Source organism: Cyprinus carpio, chromosome A2, assembly GCF_018340385.1.
Source record: "Cyprinus carpio isolate SPL01 chromosome A2, ASM1834038v1, whole genome shotgun sequence".
Taxonomy (NCBI): Eukaryota; Metazoa; Chordata; class Actinopteri; order Cypriniformes; family Cyprinidae; genus Cyprinus; species Cyprinus carpio.
Window position 1 is genome coordinate 6,283,385 of NC_056573.1, and position 17,985 is coordinate 6,301,369.

The window sequence follows — 17,985 nt, forward strand, 5'->3', positions numbered from 1 at the left end:
ACTGGACTTCCTAATGCTTCATATGAGAGGGTAAATATTTTAAGGTAAATTTTAATTTGATTATTGCTTATGACTGCATGTACAATAGAATGTGAAACAAAAACCAGCAATGTAGCGTTTTGTTGCAGTATGCACTGAATAAAGTATTTTGGAATATTTCATGTGGGTGTCACTGGTCACGTAAATCAGCCATTATAATCATGTCAATGACTCTTCAGTTCTTATGAGGCATTTATTTACACAGTTATGCATATTTAAACAGACTGAATTAAAATAAGTGGAATATTCATCAAACAACAGCTCTTGAGTCAAACTGTCGTCGTCTCACCTCTCAGATAGGTTTGAGTTTTGAATATGGCATGCATGTAAAGCTGCAGAGCTCGACTGGCTCTCTCAAGCACACATGAGCATACTATACACATACACACACACACACACACACACACACACACGCATACATACACAGAGCACAATTCCCCTCGCTCACAGGCAGGGGAAATGGGAGTTCTTAAATCACAGTCCAAAGTCCTCCACGTGGAGAAATCTCTCATGAGCATTTCATGGAAGACAAAATACAATAGAGGTAAATAAAACACTTTTCTTGAATCGTAACAGTCCGCTTTTTTAAAGTCAGCTTGCCCTTAAAGGACTTTCCATTCTTTGAAAATGTCCTCTTCTCTTTCTGAAAGTTTCAGTTTGAGTCAATCCTGGCTAGTTTGAAACTTTCATGTGTTCCACTCCTCTCTTCCTTTCTTCAATATGAAGAAAAGATCAGAAGAAACAAGTCTTTGAGGAAAAAAGAGCGGCAAAATATCCTCAAGCCAACATCAAACAGCCCGGGCTTACATTTAATACATTTTTAAACATTATTACAGTTAGCTTATAAGTCTCGAGTCTGTCTCATCGTTTGTGGCCTCGGCAAATGAGAGGAAGAATGGAAGGGATTGGAGTTACGGAAGAGAGTGATTGCTTTTTGCCATTAGAGAAACACATGCACACATGCAAACTGAACCTGAGAAGTAGAAACATTGTCAATTTAATCCATGTGATGAAAATTCAGTGTAAACATGAGAAAGTCATGACAAAAGGGAAGGAAAGAACAAAGATGATTGCCTGAGGCGCCATCATACAGAATTCCAATTAACATGTGCTGTGTTTTCCCAGCACTCCCCAGGTGCCCCAAACACAGGCGGCCCATCAGGACCATACAGTTTTCCATTGGATATGCCGTAGTTTTCCACAGGCTCCTTGGGAGGGGTGCGACACTGTCCCAAATTGTATACAGGTTTTCCATTGGCTCTTCAAGCAATAGTTGGCTCTAGTAATTTTCCATTGGCTTTTTATGGATTGTCCCAGTCAGGTTTACTCTTCAAATGGCAATTTGTTGCTAGCCTGGAGGCTCAGCAGGTGTTTTTTTTTAATCAGTCAAACCCGTATGGGCAGAGTTTGGCTCATTTGTTGTTTCATGTCTTGTGCATCTCCTATACTCTTCCTTTGGTGGCCCGGCAGGGTCCCGCCAACTCGACAGAGATCACTACAGAGAGGGAAATGCAAAATACAAAAATCAGCATTTGCAGGAAACACTGACATATGACAGCACTGAAGATTTTCATCTATCCACTGTCTATATATTTATCTTTCCATCCATCATCCATCCATCACCTATATATGCATCCATATGTCCATACATCTATCCATCCCTCTATATAATTCTCTCCATCCATACATACATCCATTCATCCATCCATCCAAGTTTGTCTTGCCTTTTAATTTAATTTAATTTAAAATACTATAAAATTCTAATTTAAGTAACATCAACATTCTAATTTCAGTTCTGTTTGCTTCTTCATTTGAAATTCGAAACTGAATTGGAGCAATTCTCAATTCAGTTCTGGGTGACACAACTCTGGTGCAGAAAGAGCTCTGTAAAGATTCTTTAAAATTTCCCAGAAATTTATAACAGCACATATAGGTTTGGAACAACATGAGAGAGAATGACGACGGTATTTTCATTTAGGAGTAATCTATTCCTTCAATTTCCAATAAAAAAGGCCAAATGTGTACACTCTCATTCAAATGAGAACAGTAATCACACACTCAGACACACAGCTGTCTCTGGAGATTGGATCATGGCATGTCAACAGCCTGGCCAGGGATGCTCGTGCATACAGATGCAAACATATATGAATCATACACAGGCCATCAGTATGCACCGTCACGCGGAGGCATGACGCTCCTGCACACGTACCCATACACAATCCACCGTCAGGCACGGGGCTCCACTGCCAGCACATTAAAAAGCTCATTAGCCGACTAATTAAAGTCATTGCTCTCTTTTAGCATCTCCTCCATCTCCCTTATTAAGCTCTCTCCACCACCTCCACCAGCCCTAGTCTGAACCGAACTAACTTCCCCAGCGAGCAGACACAGCAGCCAGTGAAGAGGAAAGGGCACTGCACTGTGTGTAAGTCAGCCGTTACTCCGTTCCCAGGACGGTGTGGTTTTAAAGCGCTCGAGGCGAGAGCAGTGCGTTTACAAACGCAAGTGAAATGAGTGTGCTTATTTTGACTAAGTCAGACTCAGCAGTGTTATGGATTGCATTTATTTGCTGGATAATTAATGTGGTTGAAACTGCTTATCGTGAGGAGTTGGGTGGGGGGGAAAAAGCCCTACACCGTAAACAATGATTTGCATGGTGAGGCGCGGCGAGGGGTAAGCTTATCATGATTACTGGTGAGGTATTTTGCTGCACATGTTCAGTTTAAAAATTCAGCTTGTGCTTTACCCGTAGGAAAGATAGATCTATTTTTAATATCGCCATTGTTTCTCCTAGACTGTAATGAGATGGAATAAAGAGCAAAGTCTCCTGTTTCTCAGATGTTTCTCTCTAGTAATCTCACATCCCTTTACATAGAGATCTCAGTAATGTCACAAACTGTGCTTTTAATTTTTAACTCTATATCCTCACAATATGCCACAGTTTCTGTTTCTGCTAGTAAAACAAAGGTAATTGTAACTTTATATCTCACAATTGCAATTTTATTTAAAGCAACAGTATTTTAAATCTCAAAATGTGACGTTCTTGTAAATGAAATCTTATATTGCACAAAAATAGCTTTCAATTAAAATCTCACAATGTGTTTTTTTCCTCAATGTGACTCTTGCAAATGGGATTTTGTTTCTCATAATTGCGACTTTATATCCCGCAATGTTACATGTTACAGTTGTGTCTATATCTTGTAACTGTCATTTTAAATCTCACAATCCAACTTTGTCTTGCAACTGATTTTTTGTTTCTCATAATTGTGACTTTTTATCCCAAAACTTGACTTTACTATCAGTCCCATTACATCATGATTCTTGTAACTGTCATTTTAAATCTCACAATGTGACTTTGTCTTGCAAATGAGTTTGTTTCTTGTAATTGACTTTACATCCCACAATGCGATCTCAATTGTGAATGTATCTTTTGTAATTTAAACGTTATATTGCGCAAAGTGAATGTCAACTGCAACTTATTGTTTCTTGTAATTGCGATTTTATGTCTAATAATGTGACTTTAATTATTGCAGTTGCATCTTTATTTCTTGTATTTTCAACTTTACACTTCTCAAAGTGACTACATATTGCAACTGCAACTTTGTTTCTGACAAATTAGGTTTATTTCTCACAGTACTGTATATCTCACAGTGTGGCTTTATATATCGCAGAGAGATTTTTAATTTATATTTTTTTATACTTAAATTTTTAATGGACTTATTTTTATTTTTATACATTTTTATGTGACAGTTACCTTTGGTAACTCAGAAACAGGCTTTCAGATATCAGAGACAAGTTGATACTTAGATGACATATAACTCAAAACTATGATTCCTGACTCTGAGTCATGAAAAAGCAACCTCTAAGCAATACAATCTTCTTCTCTGCTGAAAAAATGCTATAATAGGATCTACAGTACATTTAAAATATCACAAAGTCGATATGAAAATTTTTCGTGCATAGCAGTAAAAGTAGCAGTAACAGCATACTATTTGCCATATACTCTGTCAATTGTGATTTCATAAACTATATTTCAGAAGAAAGATCCATCTTTTCCTGTAAGTCAAAGCTATAATTGACCTGTGTCTAATCTGGCCTGTTTTCTGCTCACCCTGAGTGTGTGCTGGTAAGTACTTTAAGGCTTGCAGCGTTGCGGAGGAGCTTGTCAAGTGTGCTGACGATCTGTCCAAAGCGCGGCCTCATGTTCCGCTCCTTCACCCAGCACTCCAGCATGAGCTGGTGCAGCACTGCGGGGCAGTCCATGGGAGGAGGCAGCCTGTAGTCCTGCTCCACTGCATTCATTACCTACAGCATCAACAGACAGAGCAATTACAATGTCCTTTTGCATTAGGACAAACTCGGCAGTGTGCAGAGTTTTATTAAGCATATAGTATATGACCGAAATGTTACAATCGTTAAACCGTAATAAAGACTAATAGAGCATCTCAGAATAAAACATATAGCACTGTGCTTGCAATATACTGTAGACAAAACAACATAGAACTGATCAGAGATAATAAACATTTTGATAAAAGAGATTAGTATTAAATGTGAAAGGATGGATCTCATGAAATAATTCAGGGTCATACTGTATTTCACCACATAATCAAATTAAAGGAATATAATAAATAATATTTTATTTTGCTTAAGCAAAAAAGGTCCAATTAAAAAAGAAGTACCATATATATATAATAATAAGTATATATATATATATATATATATATATTATATATATATATATATTCTTTTTATACAAACTTATTTTCAAATTTTCAAATTATATTATATTATTCAAAATGTGAAGTATTTTGTATTTAGCATAGTTGTAGTGTATGTTGTATTACCATTGATTTAATAAAATAAAAGATAGTACAACATATAAAATAATAAAAGTCATTATATAGTGATTTTAATTAAAATGATTTAAATCAGCATACATATGAGAATAACTGTGGAGAATTCTTAATTCTTATTTCCCTCGTTTTTATTGAATAAAATTGCACTGTGTGGCCAAAGATGTGCTCTTTATTGTAAATAAATAAAATAAATTTTTAATTATTTGTTATTTATTTAATTATTTTTTATTTGATATTATTGAAAATAAAAATTATTTTTATTATAGTTATATAAATTTATATTAATATAAAATATTTATTATATAAATATATAATAAATGCATGCAATAAATATAATTCTCATTGCTGTATTGCAAACAATTAATATATCATTTAAATATGAAATAGTATAGTTAATTTTTTAATATATGATATATTTATTGATTTTTGATTTTTTTTTTGTTTATGATGATTAATAATAATATGAATATGAATGATATTGCTGTTTTTTTGTTTTTTTATTATTGTAACACAATTATTAAAAAAAAATATTCTGCATAAATATGAAAACACCACTGAGAGTTATGGGAATTACAAAAAAAAAATCAAAAGTAAAACAGCCAGATATATATATATAACAGAATTTCAGGGTAAATGTCACTAATTGTCATAAAAATAGTCACAATTTAAAATATTTTAAACATCAACTTTCCTTTCATGCAAAATCCAATTTCTTACTTGTCAGTTTGGACTGAAATGTGACCTAAACATGAGATTTCATGAGATTCACTCAAAAAGTTGACTTACATCTTGATTGCTCATGTCCCAGTATGGCCGCTCCCCGAATGACATAACCTCCCACATCACGATCCCGTAGCTCCACACGTCACTCGCCGAGGTGAACTTTCTGAAGGCGATGGCCTCGGGGGCGGTCCAGCGGATTGGGATCTTTCCCCCCTACACAGTTACACACATACACACAGAGATGCCATTAAATTCAAACACAGACTTTAAAACCAACGACATGGCTTGAGTCTTCAGCTGCCTAATTAGCGCTAAGACTCGGCCCCTACTCACAGCTTCCTCCCCACGGGGCATCCGGCTGGGTTCATTAATCTGAGATGAAAACCAGTCGAAAAAATCAAACTATATCAAGAATCTAACTATAAACATAACGGTTTGATCCAATCCTCAAACAGACAACGTAAATGGGAAGACTAATCAATACACTAATCCAAGCAGAGTACGAGCTTAACGAGCATGCTCGTGCTAAATCTTCACTGACTACAAGCATGCCCGGTAACGACATAAATGTTTACTCAACATTTTTAGCCAAAAGAGTTGATATAGATGCTAAAAATAAAATGAAATGATTTATATGGGATTCTAGTCATTCAGTTCCCTTATCCGTAGCTTATCATGTCGGACACACTGAACAAGCCATCACGTACTGTGCTGACTACATCCATATGTTTCCAACAGACAGAGATTGAGACAGGCTTCTTCCACATATCAAGTATGCCATCTGTACTCCCGATTCTGATGGTCAAGGCTGTTCTTATCAATTCTTAATGCACACTGTATCTGTAAAGCACAGATATCGCTACATTTCTGTTTGGCACCTGGATTTCGATAAAATATTCTCTGAAACATCCCACAAAGCTAAGAGACATGGATGAAAATCCACAAAAAAATGATTTCATGGGTTAATAAAGTAACAAAAAAATACCAGGCAGCACCATACTAACATGGTTTTGGAGATGTATCAAATCCATAAATACAACAGCATACGTAAGGTATCATAGTATTCTATTGTAAATTCCACGGTACCTTAATATATAATCATTGTAATTTAATATTTGAATATTAAATTTCTTTGTTTTTGTTAAAATACCTCATGATGATTACCCATTATAATACAAGCACCATCATCTATGCAGATTACCCATTAAAATACAAGCCACAGGTATTGTATAGAATACAAGCACCATCATCTATGCAAACATAAACAGCTAACATAGTTGTAATAATAGTAATGAACTCTTTCTTATTTTATAATTTACATCGCCTGGAATGGCCAAAGTTATGTCCTTTTTATTTTTTAAATTAAATTAAATTAATTTTAACATTTTAAATTACATATTACATAATTAATTATTTAATTATTTATAAAGAACTGTCTGTACTAAGTGTACTGGCTACTAACTTGTATATTTGTACAGACAAAGTACTTAAAGATAAGCTACAATAATGGCTTAGTGGGGATTGTGGGATTTATTGGAACAAGGATATTTCAATGTTTTTTGTATTATTACATAAAAAGAGCAAACATGCATGATCTTAACCAAACTCACCAATGAGCTGGTGTAGGTGGGGTCCGATGAGTTATCATCCAGAAAGCGAGAGAGGCCAAAATCGGACACTTTGCACACCAGGTTGCTGTTGACGAGCACATTGCGGGCAGCCAGGTCACGGTGGACGTAGTTCATGTCGGACAGATACTTCATGCCGGCTGCGATTCCCCTCAACATGCCAACCAGCTGCGTTACAGTAAACCTGCCATCGTTCAGCTGAGCGGGAACAGTACAATAGAAGAGGGAGAGTGACATTAACAGATGTAAACATGACACTACACCAGTTCCACTCGTTCTAATCAGCCTGACTGTGACAGAGCCGCTGGACTAACTCTACTCGCAGCAGCCCGTAATCTTCTTCAGAGTATCAGGATGCCAAAGCTATGAAGAAGTGTCTCTACAGAACTCCACAAAAGCTAATCCTTATGGAGGAATATCATTTGCAATAGCACTGAATATTTGAAAGCGTAATTTAATTACACACTTCACATAGAATATCAAAGCCACATGTTTTCATTTTCATATTCTGAATAGGGACAATTGAAGCAGTGGTTCTCTGGTGGGGTGCAAGTCTGTTCTGATAGGATCACGAACAGTGGGAATAAAACAATAATAAACTCTAATAATAAAATGCAAATGACCATATTATCGTACAGTGTTTAACAGATACACACACACACACACACACACACACACACACACATAACGATTATATTAAAATATATTATAATAGAAAGCATTCTTCATTCTAAGTTTTTTGTCCAATACAAAAATGTAATGCTACAGCCCAAGTTCTGGTGTTAAAGAAACCTCTAAGGGCAAATTCACAAGTCTACTGTTCACAAATAGCACATGGTTCAAGCTAAGCCTCCAAGCAAAAGGACATGATCACGTCTGTAGCCATTCTCACTTGGTTTGGCTCCAGTGACGATAAACATTCTGGTACGAGATTTTGATAATGATGCTTTTTTTTTTCTTCTAAAGTTGAAGATGAATCATGCCAAAGCTTGTTCTTATGGATATTTTTAGAAGCGTGTTTGTGTGTAACACAGTCCTGGCTGGACTGTGAGTACAAGCTGTGCTGTAGGAAGATGTTGGGGGATGAGGGACCGGTTGGGAGGGCTTTAAGTTGTGTATTCTGCTTGTTGGTCAAACAGAGAGAGAACATCCCATCTCTGGATGTCTAAGCTTTCGGTGTTCTGCATTGACTGTCTGCATGGGTTGGTTAAGGTTCTGGAGTGCAAACTGTTTATCAAGTGTTACTGTAGAAACTGAGGGATTATATAAGGTCACACAAGAATTTCCAGAGATTATTATGGTATTTGTAAGGTTTTGAAATGCCAGATGTTGACACAAGTTAAAGGTGAAGCAAGGTTCTGTCTAAAGCACCATGAATAACTGTTTAATGCTGAGGGGTTATCAAATTCTCCTGTCAGCGCAAAAGAAGTTCTGGCCAAGGGAATTTTTGCTATCTTAGTTATGTAAAGTAATGCTTCATATTGAAACAGAATATTCTGTGAAACTTGAATTTGTCCATTAGCAATTGATTTATTACATTTTGATGAAAGATCATGAAGCCAAACATTTTTTTTTTTTTTAGCATCAGGATAAGGAAAGGCGTAGCACTGAATATTTTTCAAAAGCTGCATATGTTATTTTTGAAAACGCTGGGTCTTTTTCTTTCATTTCTCTTTAATGTATGCACTGCAGAAGTTTTTATTGCAGTGGCATTTGATTTAATATGCGATTGATGTATTTTAACTCCCCATCTAGACCACAAGCGAGCCATGCAATATGACTCAACAGTTTCTTTGATTATAATGGGAGTGTTCTATTTTGTCACATTATGTCGCTAGCAGTATAAATGGGGTGTCATTTTAAACAAATTTGTATAGAACGTTCTCAAAGACCCAGAGTTTTTGGAAGGTTTGAGGTCAGAAAAAAATAATAATTCTGTACATATATACATTTCATCGTAATTTCTATGTTTAGCTACAGCAAGAAAGATAAACGTTTTAATTTTTAACTGAATGCCACAGCTAAAGTGGCATGTGTTTTGCACAGCACTGGCCACTTGTGCTTTTCAGCAGAAACTGACACAACTGTTCCCAGTGAAATTTCTCCTATCGAGTCACTCACAGGAATAATGGCGTCATGGACAGGTACAAGGAAAGATTTGAGGGATAAAAGTGATTTTCACAATTGTTTCTAAGTATCCAAGAGCTGAATATTTGACATGATGCATTATGAGATTGACTGAGATGCAGGTGTGTCATTAATCCTTTTATTATGTCCCTAAACACTTTTTTGAGAAACACTTGTAAACCTAGGATTATTTTCCCCTTGAAATTGTGTATTTCTCATTTAGGGTCATGAACATGTCTACAAAGTTTCAACACTCTGAGGTGTTGTGGAACATGCATACAAAATTTCTATTATGAATGTCATGTTAACGGATCGGTTTGGACCACAAATTTCATGGTTAAAGTCAGGTGCACAAAAAAATAAAAATAAATTGTTATTATGTTTCTCAAATGCTAGTTTTCAACAATCACTTCCTGTATGTGAATTTTGCCGAGAATTAATCTTGGCATTGTTAGTGCTATCCTTTACTGTTTTAGCTTCAGGAAAGCACACAAATAAATAAATTTTAAATCAAATTAAATTAAATATTTAAAATACTGTTAATATTCACATAAAAAAGATTTACTGTTTTTACCAGATTTTTTGTTTGTTTCATTTTTCACAGGGATGCACCGATACCGATACTGGTGTCAGGCCCAATACTGAGCTCCTGTACTCGTACTCGTTAAAATGCCCCGATACCAAACACCGATACCACACAGCATGTGATAAGTGCCATATTCAGACAAAGAAACAGCAGAATGGAGTTATTAGAGATTAAGGATGTCTACGAAGTATATGTATGTAATGAATAAAATGTTAAGCATTCAGTATTATAGCTGTATAGCTCATGTGCGCGAGCTGATAAGCAAAGCACACAGGGTGGGTTGAGCATGCGATTGTTGAGTTAATATCCCTTTCTCACAGACATCACTGGAAAGTTTCGTAGTTCGGTCGGATATGTCAAAAACAAGTAAAACAATGCACAAGTTACTTAACGGTAGGGAGAGAGAGAGGCAGCGAAAGTGCACTTCTGTTGTGTGATCTTTATCGATGTCTGCTCACTTAGCACACGCATCATTTGGATTAAAACTAAATCGTAAATATAAGACAACATTTATAGGGGCATTCACTATAAACAACATTTATTTTCAACCTTAAGCATACAATTACATTATAAGAAAAATTACAAATACAATGAAAATACCAGTATCGGTACTCTGTATCGGCAGGTACCAAAATAAAAGTATCTTTATCGGCCGAGTACTGTAAAAAGTGGTATCGGTGCATCCCTATCCTTTTTAATATTTTTTTTTTTAATAGTAATTTTTTAGTATTTTTTTATTAATTTTCTTTGTTATTGTTATTACTCTGAATTGAATCCAGTTACAAAACAAAAATAATGATCATACCCAGAAATTTAACATAAATAGTTAACATAACATAACATAATTTAGTAACATAGTTTTTACATAACACTTGTGGCCTAATGGTTAAAGAGTTGGACTTGGAACCCAAAGGTTGTGGGTTTGAGTCTCATCACCGGCGGGAATTGTGAATGACCAGCACTTTAATGGGGTGTAACGGTTCACAGTAAAAAAACCAAACCCTATCATGCTCCACCCAGGGTTCGGCACGCACTTGTGGTTCACCTTAAATCTGACATTACATCTTTAATATGGTTTGTTAAAAATAACAATGCATAAAAGAGAGAGTTCAGCTAATGTATGTTTCTGCCAATGGAAATGCATTCTGGCTTCCCAAAACATTACAACAACAGCAATTAAAAAACAAAATTAAACAACAACACATGGACAAACCAATTAGTCGTTGTAAACTTTGTTTAATGCGAGTTCCGTACGTTGGAATATGACCTTGTCATTTATGCCGTCATCACCGGGGTGTTAATAGTATGCGTGTGCACGGTGCTGTTAATTTAAGCCTTGCCTAGCCAGAAGACGTAAATGAGAACTCGCCCGCAGTGAGAAGATTTGTGTGTGCGCTCATCCGAAGTGTGCAATCCCAAATATTGAATTCTCTTTTAAGTCTTATGCTTGAACGGACACATTCACACAAAAATTATGTCAACATGCCCGTCTTGGTGATTATCATAACAGACATGTGTCTGAACGTACAATATCAGTTTACTGGATCCGTGCATTGTCTTAAAGTGACAGTAGGCTAAAATACCTGCTGTCGGTGTTTTTAATGTTAATCAGACAACAAAAGACAAGGAAATCACTCACTGCTCTTGATTGAATAACTTTTGTAACTTCAATAAGGATTAATCTTTAATTTATACAGTCAAATATGCAATGCTATTTTACATTTGATCACTTCTGTACCAAACAAAAAAATAATATTAGACCAACCTAAAAAACCTAAAAGCACTGTTTATTTTATTTTTTATCTTTGTTCTGTTATATTTATTTGTGCTGTTGCTTGTAGTTAGATTATTTGTTTGATTATTTGATTATTTTCTTTATTTTTATTTGCCAATATAGTCCTTTTTTCCCTAAAATAGCACATACTGATCCGTACCAAAACCATGACTCTAAAACAGTGATACAAACTGAACCGTGAGTAATTTGAACAGTCACACCCCTAGTGTTCATGGTGTGTGTGTGTTTGTGTGTGTGTATGTGTGTTCCCTACTCACTACTGTGTGTGCACTTGGATGGGAAAAAGGCAGAGCACAAATTCTGAGTATGGAACACCATACTTGGCCATGTCACATCACTTTCACTTTCACTTTCATGTTTTACATGGTTTAAAACAAGCTTTAAAGTTTCTTATTATATGATAAACTTGTTTGCTTAGATGGCTTCTTTTATTAATATTTATATTTCATAGTTTTTATTTTATTTACTGTTATTGTTACTACAACCAGTTTAGTATGCATGTGCTGTAAAGGCCTCTAGAGAATGAAATGAATATATTCCATATGTTTGCTTGTGTTTTATCCCAGTTTTAGTTATTAAAAATTTAATTGTGGACTTTATTAGCTTCAGCTTCATTGTGTTATGCATTATGATGAATGATTGGACAACAACGACAACCTTTTTAAGAATTAGCCAATATTTTTGTCAAATGTACCAGTGAGCAAATTTAACAGGGTTAGAAACGCGTTAACCTGGATAACTTAGCTGGGTCACACTAATGATCTCTAAAATGCCCATGGGCTCAGCTCCTGATGCTGTTCACTGAGAAAGCAAATATATAAGGCTAATGAAAATAAAGCAGTTTTGCATTAAATATGATCTCAGTCTTACTCTAAGGAAGGAGTCGAGTGCTCCATTCTCCATGAACTCCGTGACAATAAGCACCGGGCAGCTCCTAGTCAGAACTCCCTCCAAGTGGATGACATTGGGATGGTCAAACTGGCCCATGATGCTGGCCTCGCTAAGGAAGTCCCGCCTTTGGCGCTCTGTGTAGCCCGCCTTCAGTGTCTTGATGGCCACGGTTGTTTCCTTTCGGCCAGGCTGCTTGAGTCGACCTCGACACACCTCCCCGAACTCTCCTGAATGAATGGAACAGAGGAAGAGGAGAGAGGGAGTGGGGGTGGGGGCGTGAGGGAGAGGGAGGATTATCGGTTTGAGCTCAGGATCAAAAAATCATTCAAGGGAAGAAATTATGTACTGCAGAAGAACCATGGAAGGTGCAAACGAGAGAAAAAATGGATGGCAACAGTTTAGGGTTTGAATAGGCAGTGGATGGATGGAGAGAGAGGGTGAGAAAGGAGTTTAGGGACAGGCTGTGGAGAGAGAGGAGACAGGATTTTAAGGGTTGTGGGAGTTTTGGGCCTGGACTCTGGATGTGAAAGGGAATTGATTCAGAGCGTAAAACATGAGAGTGACCAAGAACAAGCAGAGGGATAAATAAATAATAATACAAAGCATCATGTATAAAGTTAGTTATAGTATAAACTCTCTACGTTATTTCCCATGAATATGGCGTATTATATAAAAAAAAATAGCTATTGTTATAAATTAATATTTTTAAATATTTCCTCCAAGGCAGTGGTAGGTTGCACATCTGTTCTTACAGGGGTTATGGACAAAAACACTGAATGTAAATTCTACAGTGCAACTAATTATACAGTTATTAAGCAGCTGTTTTCAACAAATGTTCCTTGAGCAGCAAATCAGCATATTAGAATGGTCCAACAGAAAACATCTGACAGTGAAGGCTGCTGAAATGTCAGCTATGCATCACAGGAATAAATTACATTTTTAAATATATTAAAACAGAAAATTGTCCTTTTAAATTGTAACAATATTTCACAATATTAGTAGGCCTATTTTTACTTTATTTTTGATCAAATAAATGTAGCCTTGATGATTCTTACCTATCCCAAACTAATGAATGGTGGTGTATGATTTTTCATAATGTTAGACCTATGCAGTTCATGGTAATATTCATAAATGTAATGAATGCAATGTTTGGTTTAATATGAGTCCTCAAGAAAAATCAGTTTAAACTCACTGCTTAAATGCCAGCTGGAAAGCACAGTTAGAGAATTCCACAAAAACTTTTTATATGTTATAGGTTTATGTCAATTTAGATATCAGGTGTTAGTATATTCTTCATAATGACCATTAATCAGAAAGGCCTGGTTTGTTTAATACTGAGAGATGTGGTTTACCTGCTCCAATGACTTCCTCTATCTTCACACACGAGATGTCAATCTCTCGGGCGAACTCATGAACAGCCTCGTTCGGGTCCTCATATGTAAAAGGGTCAATGTAAACTTTTACACCGGGGGATACTAAAACCAAAAGAAGAAGAATGTTTTTCAGTTTTTTATTTTTTTAATAATTTTTATTATTATGTATTACTTTAAATAGGTTAAGTACTGTGTAAAAAAACTTTACATTGTACTTTTCTGCTGTATTCTTGTTGAGCACAGATGTATATGACATTTATATGGTAATACATACTTTTTTTTTTTACATCCAAAGCCATAAATTTTACAGTAAAATTATGTCCAATTAAAGGTGCTGTATGTAAGTTTTTGACTCAACTAAAGCATAAAAATACCATAATATGTTTGCAGATATTTTAGAAACATGCTAAGTTAACATAATTGTTTATCAGAAAAACAATGCTACAGTCAGTTATTCTCCTTTGAAAATGTGCTTTCCGGGTCGGAATGTCAGTCTCTGTTTTGGTTTGTTAAACCCGCCCACTGCCAGTTTACCCCAATTATATTTCAGCACCCCGGATTGCCATTTGGCGGAAAACACAGCATATTTAATTTCATTTATCGTCAAGTGTTCTTGATGGTGTTGTCAATCTGGCAACCTGCGTGTGCGTCAAGTCTGAGGAGGAGGGGCCATGTGAAAAAAACCCTCTCCAATATTTTGAATTTGGACTGCAATTTAAGTTCAACCACTCTGTGTCAATCCTACATACAGCACCTTTAACTCTATTTTTCCCTACTGTATATACTTACATTTTACAAATTAACATTTTTTTACTATAACATTTTCTCGTATCCTATTAAAATTATCAACATAACTTATTCATTTTATAACATGACTGTATCATTTTATTTATTATTAGTTTTAATATTGCATCATTTTCACAAGCTATACATAAATATGAACAGCAAGTAATATGTTTTTGGTGCAGTTATACTCACCGTACTGCTGCAGTTTTTCAGTATACTCCAGCTCAGAGCCAGTACGCTGCCGTCTGTAACCAGATTATATACACACTGAGAGTCTGGCTTAAGACTGGATTTCTACAGTACAGGCACACAAAAAAATTTAACTGGGGCACTTTGTGAAAGAGAACATTTAGGTATTTCATATGCTTCAATCATCGGTTATGTCCCTCAAATTGCACGAAAAGCTAGTTTTATAAATCTAAACTTGATTTGATGATTCACTTTCTAAATGACTACGATCAAGGCCATCTGAGCGATTTCTCGCCATTCCGCCTAATTGCAATACGGTACATGCAGGATTTAAAGGCTGGGTCACCACAACATGCAACACGAAAGATCAACCATCAAGACTGTCTTGTCATCTCTTCAAACCAGAACTGCTCCATTACACGGTTCAGATGAGCCAAAATGTAGGTTATACTCCAAAAACAGTAAGTCAATTAACACCAAATCATAGGTTGAATCTTAACCGGGGAACAAATAACCAGGCCCAGAACATACATGCTAATCTGAGCTTGGTTCATGCCTGTATCAAGTATCTGAAGACAGTGAACAGTGTATTTAAATCTAGGCCTTCTCATTAAGATCTCTTTGTTTCACTAACTCTGCATAAGTAGCGTTTTTGAAAGAGAACGGGAGCAAAAGGGCCTATTGGAATTCACCATCTGTGGGATTCCTTTTGTCTCTTAACCTGTGCTAACAATGACGCCTGCTGCTAATTAGCATCTCATCTCCAATTTAAATGTCAGAAGGAAAAGAATGATGCTTCAGCGCACACACAAAGAACACATTAGGATAGTAGCGCAGAGGGCATGAATGAGAGAGAAGAAAGAGCTTGAAGCGGAGAGGAGGAGACGCTTTGGCACAACAAGGCGGTCACAGTCAAGAAGAATGTGTCAAATAGACACAGTGGCAGTCTGTCGTCTCTGGAGTGATTGGCAATGTCCCAGTCTGCGCACAGATCTGGGCGAAGTGGCCTCAAATGAGCATCTTGTGAGTCTCATAAATATCCGAAGTCAGACGCACTTTGAAGTCTGTTTTGCAGTCCCTATCTGATCTCATTTTGCTGTTGTGCTGTTAAGTTTTCTGGACACAGGGCATTCAAATGATAAACAATACAACTAGCTCTTTGCTAAATCAACATGAAATCTAAATGGATTCTGTTTACTTTCGTACTACAAGTTCCAGGTCTAAAGGCACAGTCACATTAGGAAATTTTGCAGGCAAAAAAAGGTCCGTTGTCTATTGTCAGCATTGTAGCAATGTATGCTGACTTTCAAATCAAGCAGCCTTTGGCTGGTAAGTCTAGTGACCGACTTGAATATGTTGCGAAATCTGCATGGGGAAATCTTTCACTCTCATGCAGATTACTGATCGCAAGGATTCCTGCTGGAGTGAACCCTTTTCACAGAAGGTTCTCAGAAGCATAAATTGTCATAGGTGGGGAAACTTTCATAGTGGTAAATGGAAATATAATTTTTGCATTCCCATTTGTTCTAAAAAAAAAAATAAAAAATTCCACAATAGAGCACAGGCAGGTTCTGGATGTAAAACCCCCATTATTTTAACAATAACAGATAAAACTATAAAGACAAACCTGTTGTGAGCTCTGAGGCTGTTCTTCAATTATATATGCTTTTGTTGAAGCCATCTGTTTGCATGAATTCAATTTAAATAATTATAACTTAAAATAATCTTATTTAATAGCAGAATTCTTGGTGAAAAACTACATTAACATCAACTAAACATTTGCAATGTTGTTATTCACCTCATAGCTGGTTGGCTTGGTTCATGACTTACAGTGCTTTAAAGAAAAGTTTTCAAAAAATCTTTTGGGAAAAAAATGTATGGAAAAAAAAAACCCTAAAAACTTCTGGAGCCAGCACTGCTGAAAAAGTAGCAGGCACTAATGCAGTCTATAGCATTTCTATGGCTTTACAAGAGAGAGAGAGAGAAAAAAAAATACTGGGAAAGTGATTACATTGGTCAGAATAGAGCAATTTCAAATTTGCCATCACTCCCTTAGCTCCTTTATTAGAAACACTTACGCATTAGCGTTAACTAGTTTTCTGTAATTTAATGGCAAGGGAATACAAATGATAGCAGTGTTAATTTTGGCAGCACATTTTAATTTAGTCTTAGTCATAGTCTTTTGACTAAAATGCCATTTAGTTTTAGTCATATTTTAGTCATCCGACTTGTTTTAGTTGACTAAATATCATAAAATGTTAGTTGTCTAAATCTACAGTACATTTAGTCAGCTAAAATCTAATGGGTTTAGTTAGTGTAATGCACTTATTAAGCATTTCTCTAAAAAACTCATTATATAGGTTTAATATTAAGGATTTATCATGCAATATGCAAAATAAATTTAGATTAATCCTTATTAAGGTTACTAAAGTAATTCAGTCAAGAGCAGTGAGTGATTTTCTCTCTCTTTCTTTTGTTGCTTGATTAACATTAATGACACATACAAACAGCAACTAAATTAGGCTGAATTCAGTAGCTACTTGTGAACTGAATACATCATGCTTTTCAAATTCATCCACATGTCTGCTTTTCTCTTACTCTCAGATATTGACATTTTAGAAATTCGAACGTTTTTTGAGATGTGCAGCAAGTGTATGCTAGCTTATGTTATGTCCCACTGGATATATCAGTAGGCTGTTACAGTTCAAATGTTTGCACCTAACCTCCTAACCACGCAGGAAATTAGTTCTGACTGGATCTCTTTCCAAATCATCAGTGAAAAAATTAACACTGAAGTATAGTGTTATAAATGTCATAATAAAAAAAACTGTATATATAACTGTACCTAAATTATGCATAATTCATCAGTGTATGCAACTCCAAAAAAAAAAAAAAATTTAATAAAAAAAGGTTTTAAACATTTATCGAATTTTTGCTTCACTATGCACCTTTCCTTACATGTTTCCTGATTAAATACTCTGTTTCAGAAATA

At 35.7% G+C, this 17,985-nt stretch overlaps 1 protein-coding gene across 1 annotated transcript in view; it reads right to left on the bottom strand.

Moving 5' to 3' along the window:
• Positions 1-218: 218 nt before the first annotated feature.
• The window catches only part of LOC109070644 (ephrin type-B receptor 3), a 34,622-nt gene continuing 16,855 nt past the window's right edge, over positions 219-17,985 (bottom strand). The window contains exons 11-17 of the mRNA XM_042770718.1: positions 14,997-15,049; positions 13,998-14,120; positions 12,625-12,872; positions 7,229-7,444; positions 5,682-5,831; positions 4,151-4,344; positions 219-1,534 (exon numbers count right to left, since the gene is read on the bottom strand). Of these exons, the coding sequence (XP_042626652.1) occupies positions 1,426-1,534; positions 4,151-4,344; positions 5,682-5,831; positions 7,229-7,444; positions 12,625-12,872; positions 13,998-14,120; positions 14,997-15,049 (1,093 nt within the window). The 3' untranslated portion in view covers positions 219-1,425. The remainder of the gene's footprint in view (positions 1,535-4,150; positions 4,345-5,681; positions 5,832-7,228; positions 7,445-12,624; positions 12,873-13,997; positions 14,121-14,996; positions 15,050-17,985) is intronic.